This window comes from Montipora foliosa, chromosome 11 (assembly GCF_036669935.1).
Source record: "Montipora foliosa isolate CH-2021 chromosome 11, ASM3666993v2, whole genome shotgun sequence".
Lineage (NCBI taxonomy): Eukaryota > Metazoa > Cnidaria > Anthozoa > Scleractinia > Acroporidae > Montipora > Montipora foliosa.
The window spans coordinates 44,263,853-44,278,852 of record NC_090879.1 but is presented as its reverse complement, the minus strand read 5'-3'; the positions used below and the strand labels follow the sequence as shown (position 1 = coordinate 44,278,852).

Below are 15,000 nucleotides of genomic sequence, written 5' to 3'. Positions count from 1 at the left end.
TTTTCTTCTTTTATTATTATTATTATTATTATTATTATTATTATTATTATTATTATTATTATTATTATTATTATTACTTCTACTACTACTATTTTAGGGACTTCCTGCCATTTGTCTTCTCTCAAAGAACGTTTTGCAACCGCAGTTATTTCATCGCGTGACAACACTCACTTTTCATTACTAGCCCTTTATTTTGTTGTTGGTGATTGCTGCAAGTTGTAGGCCATCATGCAACTCAAGAATTTCCATTGCTGGAATTTCAAACTGAGCACCTTTAAATCGTAAAAAAAAAAGTTTTCAAGTGTTGTTTCTCAAAAGGACATGTTTTATTATTACAAAACCGACTTCTCTGAAATCAATAAGTAGTCCAACAGAGGCATAATTTAATTACAGATATCCCAAGTTTCGTTAATCCAAGGTAAAGGGTTCTAACTTACGAGAAATTCTGGGCTACTAAACATCATTCTTATCCGGTGGTTCATGTTTGCATTCAATCGCCATCACGCCAGCCGCGAATTGCGTGACATTTGCATGATTATGCTGTGAATTGTGTTGTTTATGAGCTCAAAACAGAGTTCGCTGGCGTCTGATAACGGATGATACCCGCAAGTGTAACTCGAGAATCTGTTAGAGTATGGATAGATCTTTGCTGTAAATGTAATTTTGATCCTGGTTTAGGTGCCACTCTTGATATTTTGAGTCTTCCATATAGCTAATTATTTATTCATTTTCACAAGCGACGCAGTGAGTTATCTTAGATTTTTTGCGGTTTATCTAATTTTTATCCAACCGTATCGAAATTTCGGTGCAAAGCACTTCGGATGTACCTAAATGCTGTGGTTTGGTCGATATGGAGCAATACGTCCTTGTTTTAAGGCAGCGCGATCCGGAAAAGTCACTAATTTTGATTACTAAATCGACCAAAAATCTCCTCTCAGACAGCTGAGGTCGTTTCGGGGTGTAGCAAAAAAGAAAAGCAGGATTTACAGCAAAACATACTGGTTTTAGTATATACACACTAAGTCTTTTCATCCAAAAAATATAAAGGCTAACTTTTTTCTGACCCGAAATTGACCGGACCGCTGTTAGCGGGACAGCCACTTAAATACCATTGTTGCTCTTTCAATTTGCCTTTGAGAGACTAGGGATTTCCATCCTAAGAGTTCAAACAAATTGTTGACATCAGCGTCATAGTTAGAGTAGGTCAAGACACGGGCTGCTCTGTTTTGTAGCTTCTGCAGTTTGTCCTGCAAAGTTACTCCACAGTTTCCCCAAAAAAGAAAGTAAAAGTCCCATAGGGGACAAGATGCCTGATTCGTTTATGGCCCCAATACCAGAAGCAATTTTCTTGGTTAATTTATCAATATGGCTTCTCCAAGTAAGGTTTTCATCAATAAGCACTCCTGGCGATTTAGCAGTAGTAACATGCTCGATGGGAGAGCCAGTGATTGAAGGTCTAGGAGGAACTGTTAGAGTACACAGCCTCTGCCTTGACCCAATTAGCATAAATTCAGTTTTGGTCATATTAAGCGTGAGTTTATTCGCTATCAGCCAATTGCTAACATTTACTAAATCATCATTTAGACAAGTTTGGATATTGTCTGCGCATACATCCTTGATTGACAATTGGAAAGGCAATTTGGTAAATCATTAATATACAGTAAAAGTAACGGCGGTCCTAAGATAGTGCCTTGAGGAACACCACAGCTTAATGAGCAGCTCCTAGAGAGCGTCCCATTAACTGAGCATCTCTGCATGCGGTTCTCCAAGTATGACTCAAGCCAAGAGTGCGCCTAGTAGTAGCTAGTAGTAGCTATCGCTAAGTGCGAACAAGACAAAAAATATAACACATTGTTTGCAGATTTTTGGAACCCAATAGTAGTTGTCACCTTTTAATTTAAAGTACTGCAACTCAACTTATCTAAGTTAACAATAACACAACCATAATAGAAATGCAAGTAAAACACTTGGACACTTTGTATCTCGAACAACAATGTAAAGAGCACTCGCCTTCCACCGATGTGGCCCGGGATCGATTCTCGGATTCTACGCCATATGTGCGGTTCTCTACTCTGCTCCAAGAGGTTTTTCCCCTGGTGTCCGGTTTTCTCCTCTCCTCAAAAACCAACATTTGATTTGATTTGTTCCGCTTTCAGTTAATTTGTAGTCTCCCCATTTAGTAGAGCACTCGTGCTTCTTCTTCTTCTTCTTCTTCTTCTTCTTCTTCTTCTTCTTCTTCTTCTTCTTCTTCTTCTTCTTCTTCTTCTTCCTCTTCTTCTTCTTTTTCTTATTATTATTATTATTACTACTACCATTATTATGGCATCTTTGTATTACCATTAGTATGGCATCTTTGTATCTTTCTCAATATACTATTTTTAAAATGACATTAACTTGTTCACAACTTAGTAACAAAAAACAAACTGCTCCACTCGACAACGGCACGCGGGCCGAAATTGACAATAGCGGCCTATAAGATCAGGGACGCTGGTTCAGTCTTGAGCTCGGTCAATAAATATTATGGTAGTTTTCGACAGGCCGCAACTGGAATGAAAGCAATATCACGACAAATATAGAACACACTGGTTCAAAAATAAATATCAAACAATGATTAAAGAACACTCAAAGCAAGTCTACAAAGCACAATGGTCAGAGAAATGGAAAAAAAAAATCATTGAACACAGGATCATAACTATCCACTAATAATTATTCAATAATTGTGTCTACTTTTGTGAAAAACCTTATGAGCTATTTGCGAAAGAAGCCTTTAAGGGCGTTTGTATTTGCAAAAATAAACATTGACACTTCTTTAAGCTTCATGATAACTTATTATCAATTGCACAAAAAGCGGGGACATGCCATTACTATGGTGATGACTCTATATCATTTCTATAATGGAAAGAGAAATGCTTAACATTTGCGTGACTCTTTCCTTGATAAAATAGGTTTTTCTTCAACCGGCCCTGTGATATGCGAAGTTAGGCTAAAAAATGGCCTTTTTAACTCAGTCAATAATGCCCAGTGTTGAAGTGTAGAAATCGGGCCTTCTTTTTATTACCAATTTATCAACGTCAAAGGAAAATATTGTCTTTAAATTCCTTTGAGACTGTATTTCACGCCGTGGGTTTGGTAAGAGCGCTTATTTAAACAGGGTTTAGCTTGTGCTTGACGAGACTGCGAGCCACTGGAAGTAATTTACGTTTTGCACCACGATAGAAGTCTCCTTCCCACGAGCCATGGAAACTCTTGTTAATTTATTTCTTATTTGTCAGGAGTTGGAATTAAATTCGGAGCCTCTCAATGTCGTCACTTAATTAGTCGTTAATGAACACTTCCGGTGCGCTGCAGAACTTACACTGGCTGAAGTGACGCAATTATCAAGTTCCTTAGCAATTTCAATACCACTGCAAATAGTGAGAAGCTATTTCTCTTCCTGGGCACTCCACATTCGCTTTTTCGCCGAACCTTTTTCTTTAGTAATATGTGATTCGTTACTCGCGCTCGCCATTTTTCTCAGGCGAATGGACGAGAGCAAAAGGGATGTCTGGGCTATAATAACAAAACATGTACAAGTGCATGTGCAGGAGCCGTTCACGAGCAAGCCGCGGACAACGCTTGAGCACATTTATACGAACACTTTCATGTCCAAGGTAAGCCGAGGCCAAGATAAGCACAGCTCAAAACCCCTAGGCCAGGATAAGCCACGGCTTCAGCATGCTGCGGATGGAGTAAGCCGTGAACTTCGATTTTGTACCATTTAAAGGGTGTGTTCGCGTCTTATGTAAGCCACGGCCAGTGTAAGCGGCGGCTTATTTTCTCTCGTATAAACGGCCCTATTGACTGTCTCCACGCATATGGAGACGTTTCTAGATAGAATTCATACTAGAACTTCTCGCCTTGCTTCAAATGTTAGACGAAGTAATCGGGGTACCAAAGAGGAACTTAAAATGTTAGCCGACGTTATCGGGATACCAAGGAGGAACTTAACGCTGATGTAATCAGAAGCCTGAACAAACGGACGCAGTAGACATTTTCATCACTGAACTTGCCTGTATGAGCAATCGAGAGCACTGGCAGCCAAGCACGGTCCGTGGGTCTTCCGTCCATTTGATTTCCATGAAAAATGGAAAATGAAAAAATGGATTTTGTATTTTTAATGTTTCATTTGTTTTTACCAAGGAACGTTGAGAATAAAATTCCAACAAACACAAACATGAAAATCATGGTTGCTTATTGAATGAAAATTAAAAATGACAATACAAATCTTTAATTTTTATTTGCAAAGGAAGAAAGAAGAATTGAATAGCAGCCAATCGATTTGAAATTATTTTTTTCAGAACCTTTCCAATCAGGGTCTAATTCTTTGATTTTTGAAGGAAGGGGCTTTCAAGATGGAGGAAATGATCCATGTAGTAAATATCCGATCAATTTCCAATTTTCCTCTGTCGATGATCCAATAAAAATGAAAAATTGACGTTTTATAAGTCGAGACCTCAACTGACAGGGCTGGGGTTGGGAGAAGTCACGCAACCCTTGGAGGGGAGGGGAGGGGGGTTGAGTTAAGTCTCTACTAGGAGTCATACTTTTATTTCCTCGCCACAAATGTGAAAGCTATGTGGTTCTCTGCATGTTCAGACGTTTTCAACGACTGGGACCTCCACTACGCTGCCTTTTTAAAGGCCAAAAATTCACATGCGCCAGGTACGTGATATTTGCATTTGCTCGAAGTAGTATTTGTGTGAATCGAAATACATCAAATAAAGCAACTTTTCCAGAATGAGACGAAAACAAAAAGTTTGAAATCGCAGGAAAATTAACGCTACCGAGGCGAAATTATGGTTTGCAGTCAAGTTTGCCCCTTGAATACGCTTATGAAACACAACGATACAGGTAAATCAGCACTCTTTCTTTCCAAACTCGTGGGTTTTTATTTTTCATTTGTTTTCAAGAATACATTTTCACATGTATAAAGCTGTTCAAAGCACTGAATTTAAACACATCATGGATCACACTCTCACAAGCTAAGCTGGTAAAATTATAATTGTGTCATATACATTTTCCTTTCATCTTATAGGAATAACCTGAGCAGTACTCAATAATTAGGGATGTGATTTCACGGAGGATAAAGTGAAACATGAGGATAAAGTCAAACAACCGGCTGAAATTTGCAGCTATGAGCAATACTCATAAGTGAGGTCTCGGAATAACTGAATTGCATTTTGGAACAATGGTGGATTTCCATTTACTACATTTTGAATCTGTTCTATTGTAATGCAGAGAGAATATGAACATACCGGTAGCTAGTGATTTAAGAACATGGTGATAGAGTGATTTTACGTGACCCGTGAAACAGAGAATAATAGTTATTGTGTAACACTACCTCCTAATTAGCCCTACTGTTTTTCTGTTACTCAGACTATTTACACGAAACACCCCACGATCTTTTGTAAAAAATTTCTGACGTTTAGTCTAATAAACGAAGAAAAGTATGACAATAACCGTCGTATAATTTATCTCTTCAGTTGTGTCATTATTGTGTGTTCTGCTTTTGTGTCAGTTTTTTCATCCTCAATCTTGTATACACCATGTGATAGGGGCTTTTACGCACATATAGTGTGTAATATTCCACTATATATTTCATGGATCAAGTAAAATCACTCTAGCACCATGTTCTTAAATCACTAGCTACCGGTATGTTAATATTCTCTCCGCATTACAATAGAACGGAGAGTACATCAAAACAATATGCAAGCAGCTATGGACTAGACAGTGAAGGTGACACCAGATGTTGTTCCAACAACAGCGGTGGCTGTTCAGTTATTTGAAGGAAGTGGGGGGCAATAGACCCATATCACTCAATGTCCAAACAAAAGATTTTGCCCGTCGAGCCTTTCATTCAATGTGAGGCTGGACGGGCAAAGACAATGCAAAGACAAAGCCTTTACTCCCCAAGGACTCCAAAATGGCCGCCGAGTGATAAAGGTGAATTGATAACTTGGCCAGAATTTGGTATAGACCCATTGTCTTGTGATGGATGCCAAAGTTCAGCAAGAAGGAAACACTTCCATTCACAATTTCCTGATTTTCTCACTGTGTTTCAAAATGTAGTAAATGGCAATCCAACATTGTTCCAAAATGTAATTCAGTTATTCCGAGACCTCACTTATGAGTATTGCTCATAGCTGCAAATTTCAGCCAGTTGCTTGACTTTACCTCATGTTTCACTTTATCCTCCGTGAAATCACATCCCTTATTATTGAGTACTGCTCAGGTTTTTCCCATAGGATGAAAGGAAAATGTATATGACACAATAATAATTTTACCAGCTTAGCTTGTGAGGGTGTGATCCAGGGTGTGTTTAAATTCAGTGCTTTGAACAGCTTTATACATGTGAAAATGTATTCCTCAAAACAAATGAAAAATAAAAACCCATGAGTTTGAAAAGAAAGAGTGCTGATTTACCTGTATCGTTGTGTTTTTTTATAAGCTTATTCAAGGGGCAGCCTTGACTGCAAACCATTATTTCGGCTCGGTAGCGCTAACTTTCCTGCGATTTCAAACTTTTTGTTGGGCCATCATGATTAACTATAGTTATATAGATGTCTAGATATATAGATATATAGATGTCTCCCTCCTGAAATAAAGTTATTATTATTATTATTATTATTATTATTGTTGTTGTCGTCTCATTCTGGAAAAGTTGCTTTATTTCGATTCATACAAATACTACTTCGAGCAAATGCAACTATCACTTACCTGGCGCATGTGCATTTTTTTCAAAAGGCAGCCTAGTGGAGGTCCAAGTCGTGGAAAATGTCTGAACATGCAGGGAACCATATAGGTTTCACATTTGTGGCGAGGAAATAAAAATATGACTCCTAGTAAAGATTAAAGGCGAAACCTTGTAGCCGCCATAACTCAACTCCCATCCCCTCCCCTCCAAGGGTTGCGTGACTTCTCCCAACCCCAGCCCTGTTAGTTGAGGTCTCGACTTGTCCGTCCCATAATGCGGAAGGGTTTGTCAATTTTCATTTATATTGGATCATCGACAGAGGAAAATTGAAAATTGATCGGATATTTACTGCATGGATCATTTCCTCCATCTTGAAAGCCCCTTCCTTCAAAAATCAAAGAATTAGACCCCGATTGGAAAGGTTCTGAAAAAGAATGATTTCAAATCGATTGGCTGCTATTCAATTCTTCTTTCTTCCTTTGCAAACAAAAATTAAAGATTTGTATTGTCATTTTTAATTTTTATTCAATAAGAAACCATGATTTTCATGTTTGTGTTTGTTGGAATTTTATTCTCAACGTTCCTTGGTAAAAACAAATGAAACATTAAAAATACAAAATCCATTTTTTAATTTTCCATTTTTCACGGAAATCAATTGGATGGAAGACCCACGGACCAAGCACGGCTCGCTTGAGGCCACCTCTATCTGTAAGCAAGGAGGACTGCTCTGAGTGCAATATAAGACTGAGCCTGAGCTCGAAAATGTATCCAAAGAAATGAGACAGCCATATTGGATTAAAAGCTGGGTACGTTAATGTTTCACGTTTTACTTGATATTTCGCCTAAAAGACGTAGTAAATTTGCCTTATGAAAGATTTAATGGCGGAGAAGCCTTCCTTTGGCTCAAAGAACGGAAGTAACCCTAAAAATAGAGATCACAGTCAATGTGATATAAAACCATCCAAGGTATAAAACGAAGATTTTGGTTGTTAAGTGTTGGCATAGGCATGGTTTCCTGGTGTTGTCAATTAGATGCGTCACGCACGCAGAGCATATAAATATTTAAAACATTGAATAAACAGGCCGATTTCGGCCGATGGTGCCGGATACCTTGTCGAGCATGTCAATCAGCTTTTTACATGTTCATTTCCGTGACTTTACCATCCTCAGTTCCAACGGTCTGCTCCCGAGCAGCGGTGATTTAAACCGAAGGTCGTGTGTTCAATTCCAACCCTGTTCAGAGTTTTTCTTTGTTCTTGTGTGGGCCCATATGTCTATCGGTAGGGGCTCATATGGTTCACATGGGGTACAAAACTAGCACTTCACATTTATGGTAATGATGGTAATGGTAATGAATTTATATAGCGCATTTTCTATTGACATATTTAAATGCGCTTTACAAGAAAGTGATCTATGGGTGAGATCGGACATCAGCATATATAGGCGCCACTGGCAGCCGCTATCAGTCCATTAGCGATCTCACCCAGCACATGAATGACTGAAATGAGCCCTGACCACAACACCGGGAGCTCCATGCCCTACTCTTTACGAATAGTGTGGGTTCTTTTACGTCCCACTGGGTTGTGAACATTGAAGGGTTGTCAGACGGGGCCCACGGTTTATAGTCCTTGTCCGAAAAGACTTGAAAGTCTTCAACATTTGCGGGTGTAATATTATTACAAAGGCAACACTTTCTCCTCAGTTATTTTTTAAGACCCTGAGTGTTGGTCTGGCTGGAGTCGAACTCACGACCTCCCGTATGGCAGCCCGATGCTCAACCGAGGTTGGTTGACAACCAACTGAGAAAGGTTACCACAAAAAAGTTTGTCAGGACGTTTTTGACGCTTTTGGACTTTCTCTGTCCATGATGCTGATTCATAAAAACTCCCTGGTTGCCATTTTGCTTTACATCACAAGCTCTCACAGAAAGAACCATGTATCGTAACCGCACTTCCCGTCAGAGGAGGTTCCAAAGGCACGACAAATCATCTGACAAATGCAACATATAGCTGCAATGGTACAACTGTTCGTACATGTATGCATTCATCTGAAGATGGAACTTTCTATCAGGAATCTGTATCCAGAAATGGAGCAATGCTGATTTAAGTACTGCCATAAGAGAGCTGAAGTAGGTTTGCAGAGTAGTCAACTGAAGTTGGGTTTCCAGCCTTTTATTGGGCACTTATGGGCCGAGACAAACGTTTATCAATACTTAACAGGGTTACACCAGTATCTCGTAACCACTGAAAACCTGTATTCCACGTCATGCGCAGCCTTTAATCTCAACATCAACTTTTCCACTTGTTTCCCTAGGCTTTGTCCTTTAGGTATTACGCTCTTCTACACAAGATTAGCTGAAATTCCACTCGTGACCAGTCACAAATATGCTACAAGTAGGCAGCATATTGGTTTCTTTTCTAAATTGAAGGGAGGCTATCGCCAAGCATTTACGAAGAACACTCATACACCCCTTAAGTAGTTGTCAAGTAGCAAGAATTCATTGACACTGGTTTTGTGTCAGTCTCTAATTGCTAGCTTACAAACAAAAATCGCGTTCGTGTAACCATATTAATAAAGCGGTGGTGCAAGACAATTCGACGTGTTGTGCCTTCACAACTCTATCTAATAACATTAAAAAGGAGCTCCGAACTTTCAGTCGATATTCATATTCTGAACTCACTAAAGCACATCATGACAAGGGCGTAATACAGACTATCTTGTATGCAGGAGATTGAGGGTTTGTAACGAAACTGAATAAACAAGCCATTTTGAAAAAAGCAAATCTACTTTCAAAGGCATGCAAAAGGTCATGCTTGTGTGTAAGCTGAAAGAATTAAATGGAGGTGGAAGTCGTCCAAGGCACTCCGTCACACCTTCTTGTGACCATGCTTTTATTTAAAACTCAGATCACGTGACCGATAGCCTTATGATGCAGATCTCAGACGGAGGCCATGAACAGCCGACTTTGTTCCTGATCTATTACCTCGTCGAAACTTTCCGGTCTACTAGCCGACTTGCGGTAATGGTGTCGACGGAACTGCAAAAGAATCAAGTCAAGTCAAGTCAAGTTTATTATTCTTATTACATATTACAAAAGAATCATGCACTCTAACCCGCAAATAGCGAAAGCTAATCTAGGCGGGTAGAGTTAAATTGATATATTTACATATTATACAAATACAATTTTAAATTGACGTATATTGAGTACTTAAATTGATCGCAATCATGCCTATATCTTAAGCCTATAACGTAAACTCTATAAACTATAAACCTGGCTATATAACTTTTTGTAAATGAGACATAATAGTCGGTATGCCAACATAATCCTTCTCCTGATTGAGAATTTGAAGTAAGTAGTGTTGCATTTTATTCTCGAAGCATGGCTTAGATAATTTCCGCAGGTCCAAACGAAAACTTGGAGATACGTAAACATATTTCTGGCAGTGTTTCCTTTACTTAGCTCAGCAGGGAAATACTCATATTTGTTAAAAGATCTCTATAGCGCCAAATCATTTTACCTTGACACTTTTTTTCGAATATGGTTGAAGGGGAAGTGCGCAAACGGATGTTGTGAAAACTAGGGAATTATGACATTATAACATCCAATTTTCCTTCTTGTGAAGTTGATTTTATCAATTGTGCGTCACAGCTGTCAAATTATGTCCAATCTGATTCCTTTCTTCGCATTATCAAATTTCTATTAATATGCAAATGTTTGACATCGGGCATCGGTGGCTCAGTTGGTTGAGCACTGGACTGCCATGCGGGAGGTCGTGAGTTCGATTCCGGCCGGACCAACACTAAGGGTCTTTAAATAACTGAGGAGAAAGTGCTGTCTTTGTAATAACATCGGCAAACGGTTATACTTTCAAGTCTTTTCGGATAAAAACTGTAAAAGGTAGGCCCCGTCTCACAAATATCTTTCATGTTCATAAGTTCCTTGTGGGACGTTAAAGAACCCACACACTATTCGAGAAGAGTAGGGGATGAAGTTCTCGGTGTTGTGGCCGTCCTTCGTGAGTGTATGGGTGGGTGGGTATAGCAGGTCCACATCAGCTGAATAGCTGCTAATACTTCATCCTTCTCGAACAAATAAACAACCAACAAACACTCGTATATTCATAGCGTGAAAGAGTGAACATTTTATAGAGGTAAATGTTGACAAAACTGGCAAAAATATTCGTTTTCTTTAATAAAGTTGTAAGTTAGACAATACAATTTTGCGACAACTGCTGGTGGTCGATACCAACAGAGTTTTCTTTTCAAGCAAAACTTCAAGGAATATCAAGGAAGCTCACATGTTCATGTTGTGGGTCAAATCCGGTCTCAGGTTTTTACTTAGGTTAAATTCGTGATCCTCGTTTTACCTAAAGCAGCTAATAATCCTCCGCTAAAAAAAACTAAAAACAACGATAACTTCCCTCAAGCGCTTTGTTATTCATACGTCGACCTTTACCGCATGTGCCGAACTTAATACCTACATGGGTCCACCCAAATGATTAAGTTCGAAGATTACAACATAGAGAGGGAAAAAACTCAAGCCGACACGGTGCTATGCACTTACTGATACTCGAACTCGGACCCTCCAGATCTATAGTACTGTGTGCCTTTACCACCACACTACAACAACGAACATGCTCAACCCAACAAAGTTATTTTCATTACTTATCTTTGCGTAATAAGGCAATTGATATCCATTTATGATGACAAAACTTATCCTAAAAGGCGTTCCAAACGAATTTGGAAATTCCTCAAGATTTTCAGCTAATATTATGATGACTACCCCTGGCAGTTTGCGACTTTGTGAGATCAAGTGGTATTTTGTTGAAAATGAAAAAAAAAGAAAGTTGTTATTTACAACTCCGCCAACCGTCCTTCAAAGAAGGATGGCGAAGAGCTTGGTAATGTTCTGAACCGTGATTTCCCCTTCAAGAAGTAACAAGAAAGACGAACGATTGAAGCTAATCTGAGAGAAACGCGTTTCATAATGACTGGAAATTAAAAAAAAAAACTGATCTGACTTGAAAGTTGTTTCTTGGTTGATGCGGGGCACGAAAGTACCATAAGTAACTGCAGTGTGGAAAACTTGATCCCACTACATCCCGTGGTCGCACATTTTTGACCCCCAACGAACTTAACATTGAACTCTTGCGTTGTTCTTCGATTTGACTTGAAAATAGTCTTGAAAGCAATGCGATTTCTTTATTCTACATACGAAGTTGTCTTATTGCGTACGGTTCTTTTGCAATTGGTGCCGAGACCCGGGAAGGATTCTGCTAGTAAACTCAGAAAGTCTTGACTTAAATCATCTTCGAATTCGTGCTGCGTGCTGCTATGTGCTTTTAATGACTCGTGGGAATCAAGGTATGTCCAAGAAGACGAAATTAAAGAATCTGATAAAGTTTCGCGACAGTCATCGAATGTTTGTGCGAAAAACTATCGCTGAAGCTAAAATTTAATATCTGGAGGGAATCCCATCGAAACGAGAAAGTTGAAACTTCTTCCGCAGATTCGGAAACCGACAGGTTGTGATCTCGAGCCACATGGAGGCGCTCACAAAAATTCCCAAGGTTGCATCTACAAGCAAAGTTAAGCGGCTTCGAAGTTTGTACGACACAGTTGAGTCACATGTTCGTGGATTGGAAAGTATAGAAATCTCTTCTGAAATGTATGGTTGTTTTTTAACACCAATTATCATGCAGAAATTAACGGAGGAATTTAGAATTGCAATCTCACGGAATTTGGAATCAGAAACATGGGATTTGAAAGAGATCTTGAGTGAATTTCACAAGGAAATGCAACTGAGAGAACAATGTCTTGTGAACCCTAACGACGTCAGACCGCCAAACTCGTTTCAGAGAGGTGAGTCGCTTCATTCTACTTCTGCTTTGTACTGTGGAAGTGCTGACAACTAACAGTTTTCTCTTGTGTGATGCTCGTTTTGCAATCAAAATCATCAGAGCTCTAAATGTAATCTGGTCACAAGTGCTGAGTCTAGAAAGCAAGTTTTGACGAAGAAAAGCAGATATTATCTTTGTCCCAAATCTGGTCATTTGTCACGTAACAGTAAAAGTCCTGTGAAATGTTTCAAATGTTAAGGAGCCCACCATGTTGCTATGTGTGATAGTTTTGAACACACTGTGAGTGGACCAGAACAAGTTGAGAATTTACCTAATGTCTCTAAGAGGGTCCGTGCTGCTGCAAACTGCAACCGCTGAAGTCATGCGTCCAGACAATGACAGTAGTCCACTAATGGTGCGCCTTGCTTTCGATTCTTGCAGTCATCGATCTTACGTGACTCCGGCTGTTAAGGAAAAATTGCAGCTACCCGTTGTTGGTAGAGATTCCCTGCTAATCAAGACCTTTGGAGAATCAGATGTCAGATTACGTAACTGTGAGATTGTTCAAGTTGGCATCAAAACGTTATGCGATGCAACTGTGTACATTCAAGCATATGTAGCACCAGTGATCTGTGGCCCCTTGACCCAACAGTCCACTGAACTGACTCAGTCTAGCTATGAGAATCTCCCTAACCTTCCATTGGCTGACAGAGCTGGTGGAGGAGTGCTAGCAGTCAGCATTCTCATTGGGGCTGACTACTATTGGTCCTTGGTAGAAGGTACTATAGTGAGGGGTGCACCCTGGGAACCAGTGGGCCCACTATGGTCATATGTGATAATTTCCATGCCAACACTGTGAATCTCATTGCAACTCACGTTTTGACGGTGGAATCGAGTGTAATAAATCATGATGATCTTGCACCAGAACTGAGAAAATTCTGGGACAATGAATCCTTTGGAATTCATGATGACAATGCCACTCTGTATGACAAGTTTGTTAATGAAGTTGAATTTCTGGAAGGTAGATATGAAGTGCGACTACCATTCAATGAGGATCATGACCTCCTTCCCGATAATTTTACATTATGCAAATCAAGGCTGGTGTCACTGTTAAGGCATCTGTGTGTCAAGCCTGATGTGTCCAGGCAGTATAATTATGTCATCCGAGAACAGTTGAAACAAGGGATCATTGAACCTGTGGATCAAGGAACGACTAACGGTGTTGGCAAGGTGCATTACATTCCTCATCATAAAGTGATTCGTGTTGATAAGGAAACCACAAAGCGTGTGGTTTATGATGCCAGCGCTAAAGCACAGAGTACCACACCCAGTCTTAATGATTGTCTTTATGCTGGCCCACCACTGTCTTCCCTCATTTACGACACCCTTTTTGAGGTTCCACGTTCATAAAGTGAACTTTCTGAACATTTCAGGTGACCCAAGGGATCGTGACTATCTTCGCTTCCTGTGAGTCGATGATTCCTGAAGCAAACACCCAAGTCTCCAAGTTTACAGAGTTGCCTTTGGCATTTCTTCAGGTCCCTTGTTGTGGAATGCAACTATTCGTCATCATCTAAACTCCACTGATCTTCCCGGAGAATTTTTTGAGTGTGTGTTGAAGAGCCTGCATGTGGATGATTTTGTAGGTGGAGAAGACTCTGATGATCTGGTCTTCGAGATGTTCAAGAATCTGAAATAATCTTTCAAGTGTGGAGGCTTTAATAGGCGAAAGAGGGGAGTCTAATTCTACACTAGTTCAGAAAAGAATTGAAAACATGAAGGAGAGTCTTGGTTGAAGTTTCAACCAAGCCTGTTGAAGAATGTAAGATTCAAGAGGAAGATCAGACCTTCTCAAGTTCTCAGTTCAGGGCAAAAGGTAAGCCCTGCAGTGCTTGGAATTGGATGGGACACTGAAAGTGATATGTTCTCTCTGAACTTGGCCTCTCCAATGGAAACCAGCAATGGTTGTCCTATTACAAAGAGAAGTAGTCTTGCAGCGACGAGAAAGCTGTATGACCCTCTTGGTATACTGAGCCAAGTTATCATCCTGTGGCAGCTAATCTTCCAATCTGTTTGTAAGAAGATAGAAGGTAGAAGTTATGCAGTTCCTCATTCTCCACCGCTTCCTGATTTCTAGTTAAGTGGCGAGTTGGCGTTGTCCCGTGTTGGAATGGACTTTGTGGGTCCTATTTATGTCATATATTCGAAAAAAGGAAGGGAAATTAACAAAGTTTACATAGCCTTATTCATATGCACTACAAGCCGAGCTGTTCATCTTGAACTTGAAGTCTGACAACGGAAAGTTATGTCAAGGCCCTCGCTTGATTTAAGGGAAGAAGGGGAACCTCAATCATGATTGTCAGTGACAATGGAGAGACATTTAAGGACTCAATGATGCAAGCCTATTGTCCGCGTGATGGTACAAAT

The 15,000-nt window shown here is 39.8% G+C and overlaps 1 protein-coding gene across 1 annotated transcript; it reads left to right on the top strand.

Moving 5' to 3' along the window:
* The first annotated feature begins 12,907 nt into the window (after window positions 1–12,907).
* LOC137977184 (uncharacterized) lies at window positions 12,908–13,983 on the top strand. Its single transcript, XM_068824452.1, has 2 exons — window positions 12,908–13,352; window positions 13,499–13,983. The coding sequence occupies exons 1-2, from the start codon at window positions 12,908–12,910 to the stop codon at window positions 13,981–13,983; spliced, it is 930 nt and encodes a 309-aa protein (XP_068680553.1).
* Window positions 13,984–15,000: the final 1,017 nt, after the last annotated feature.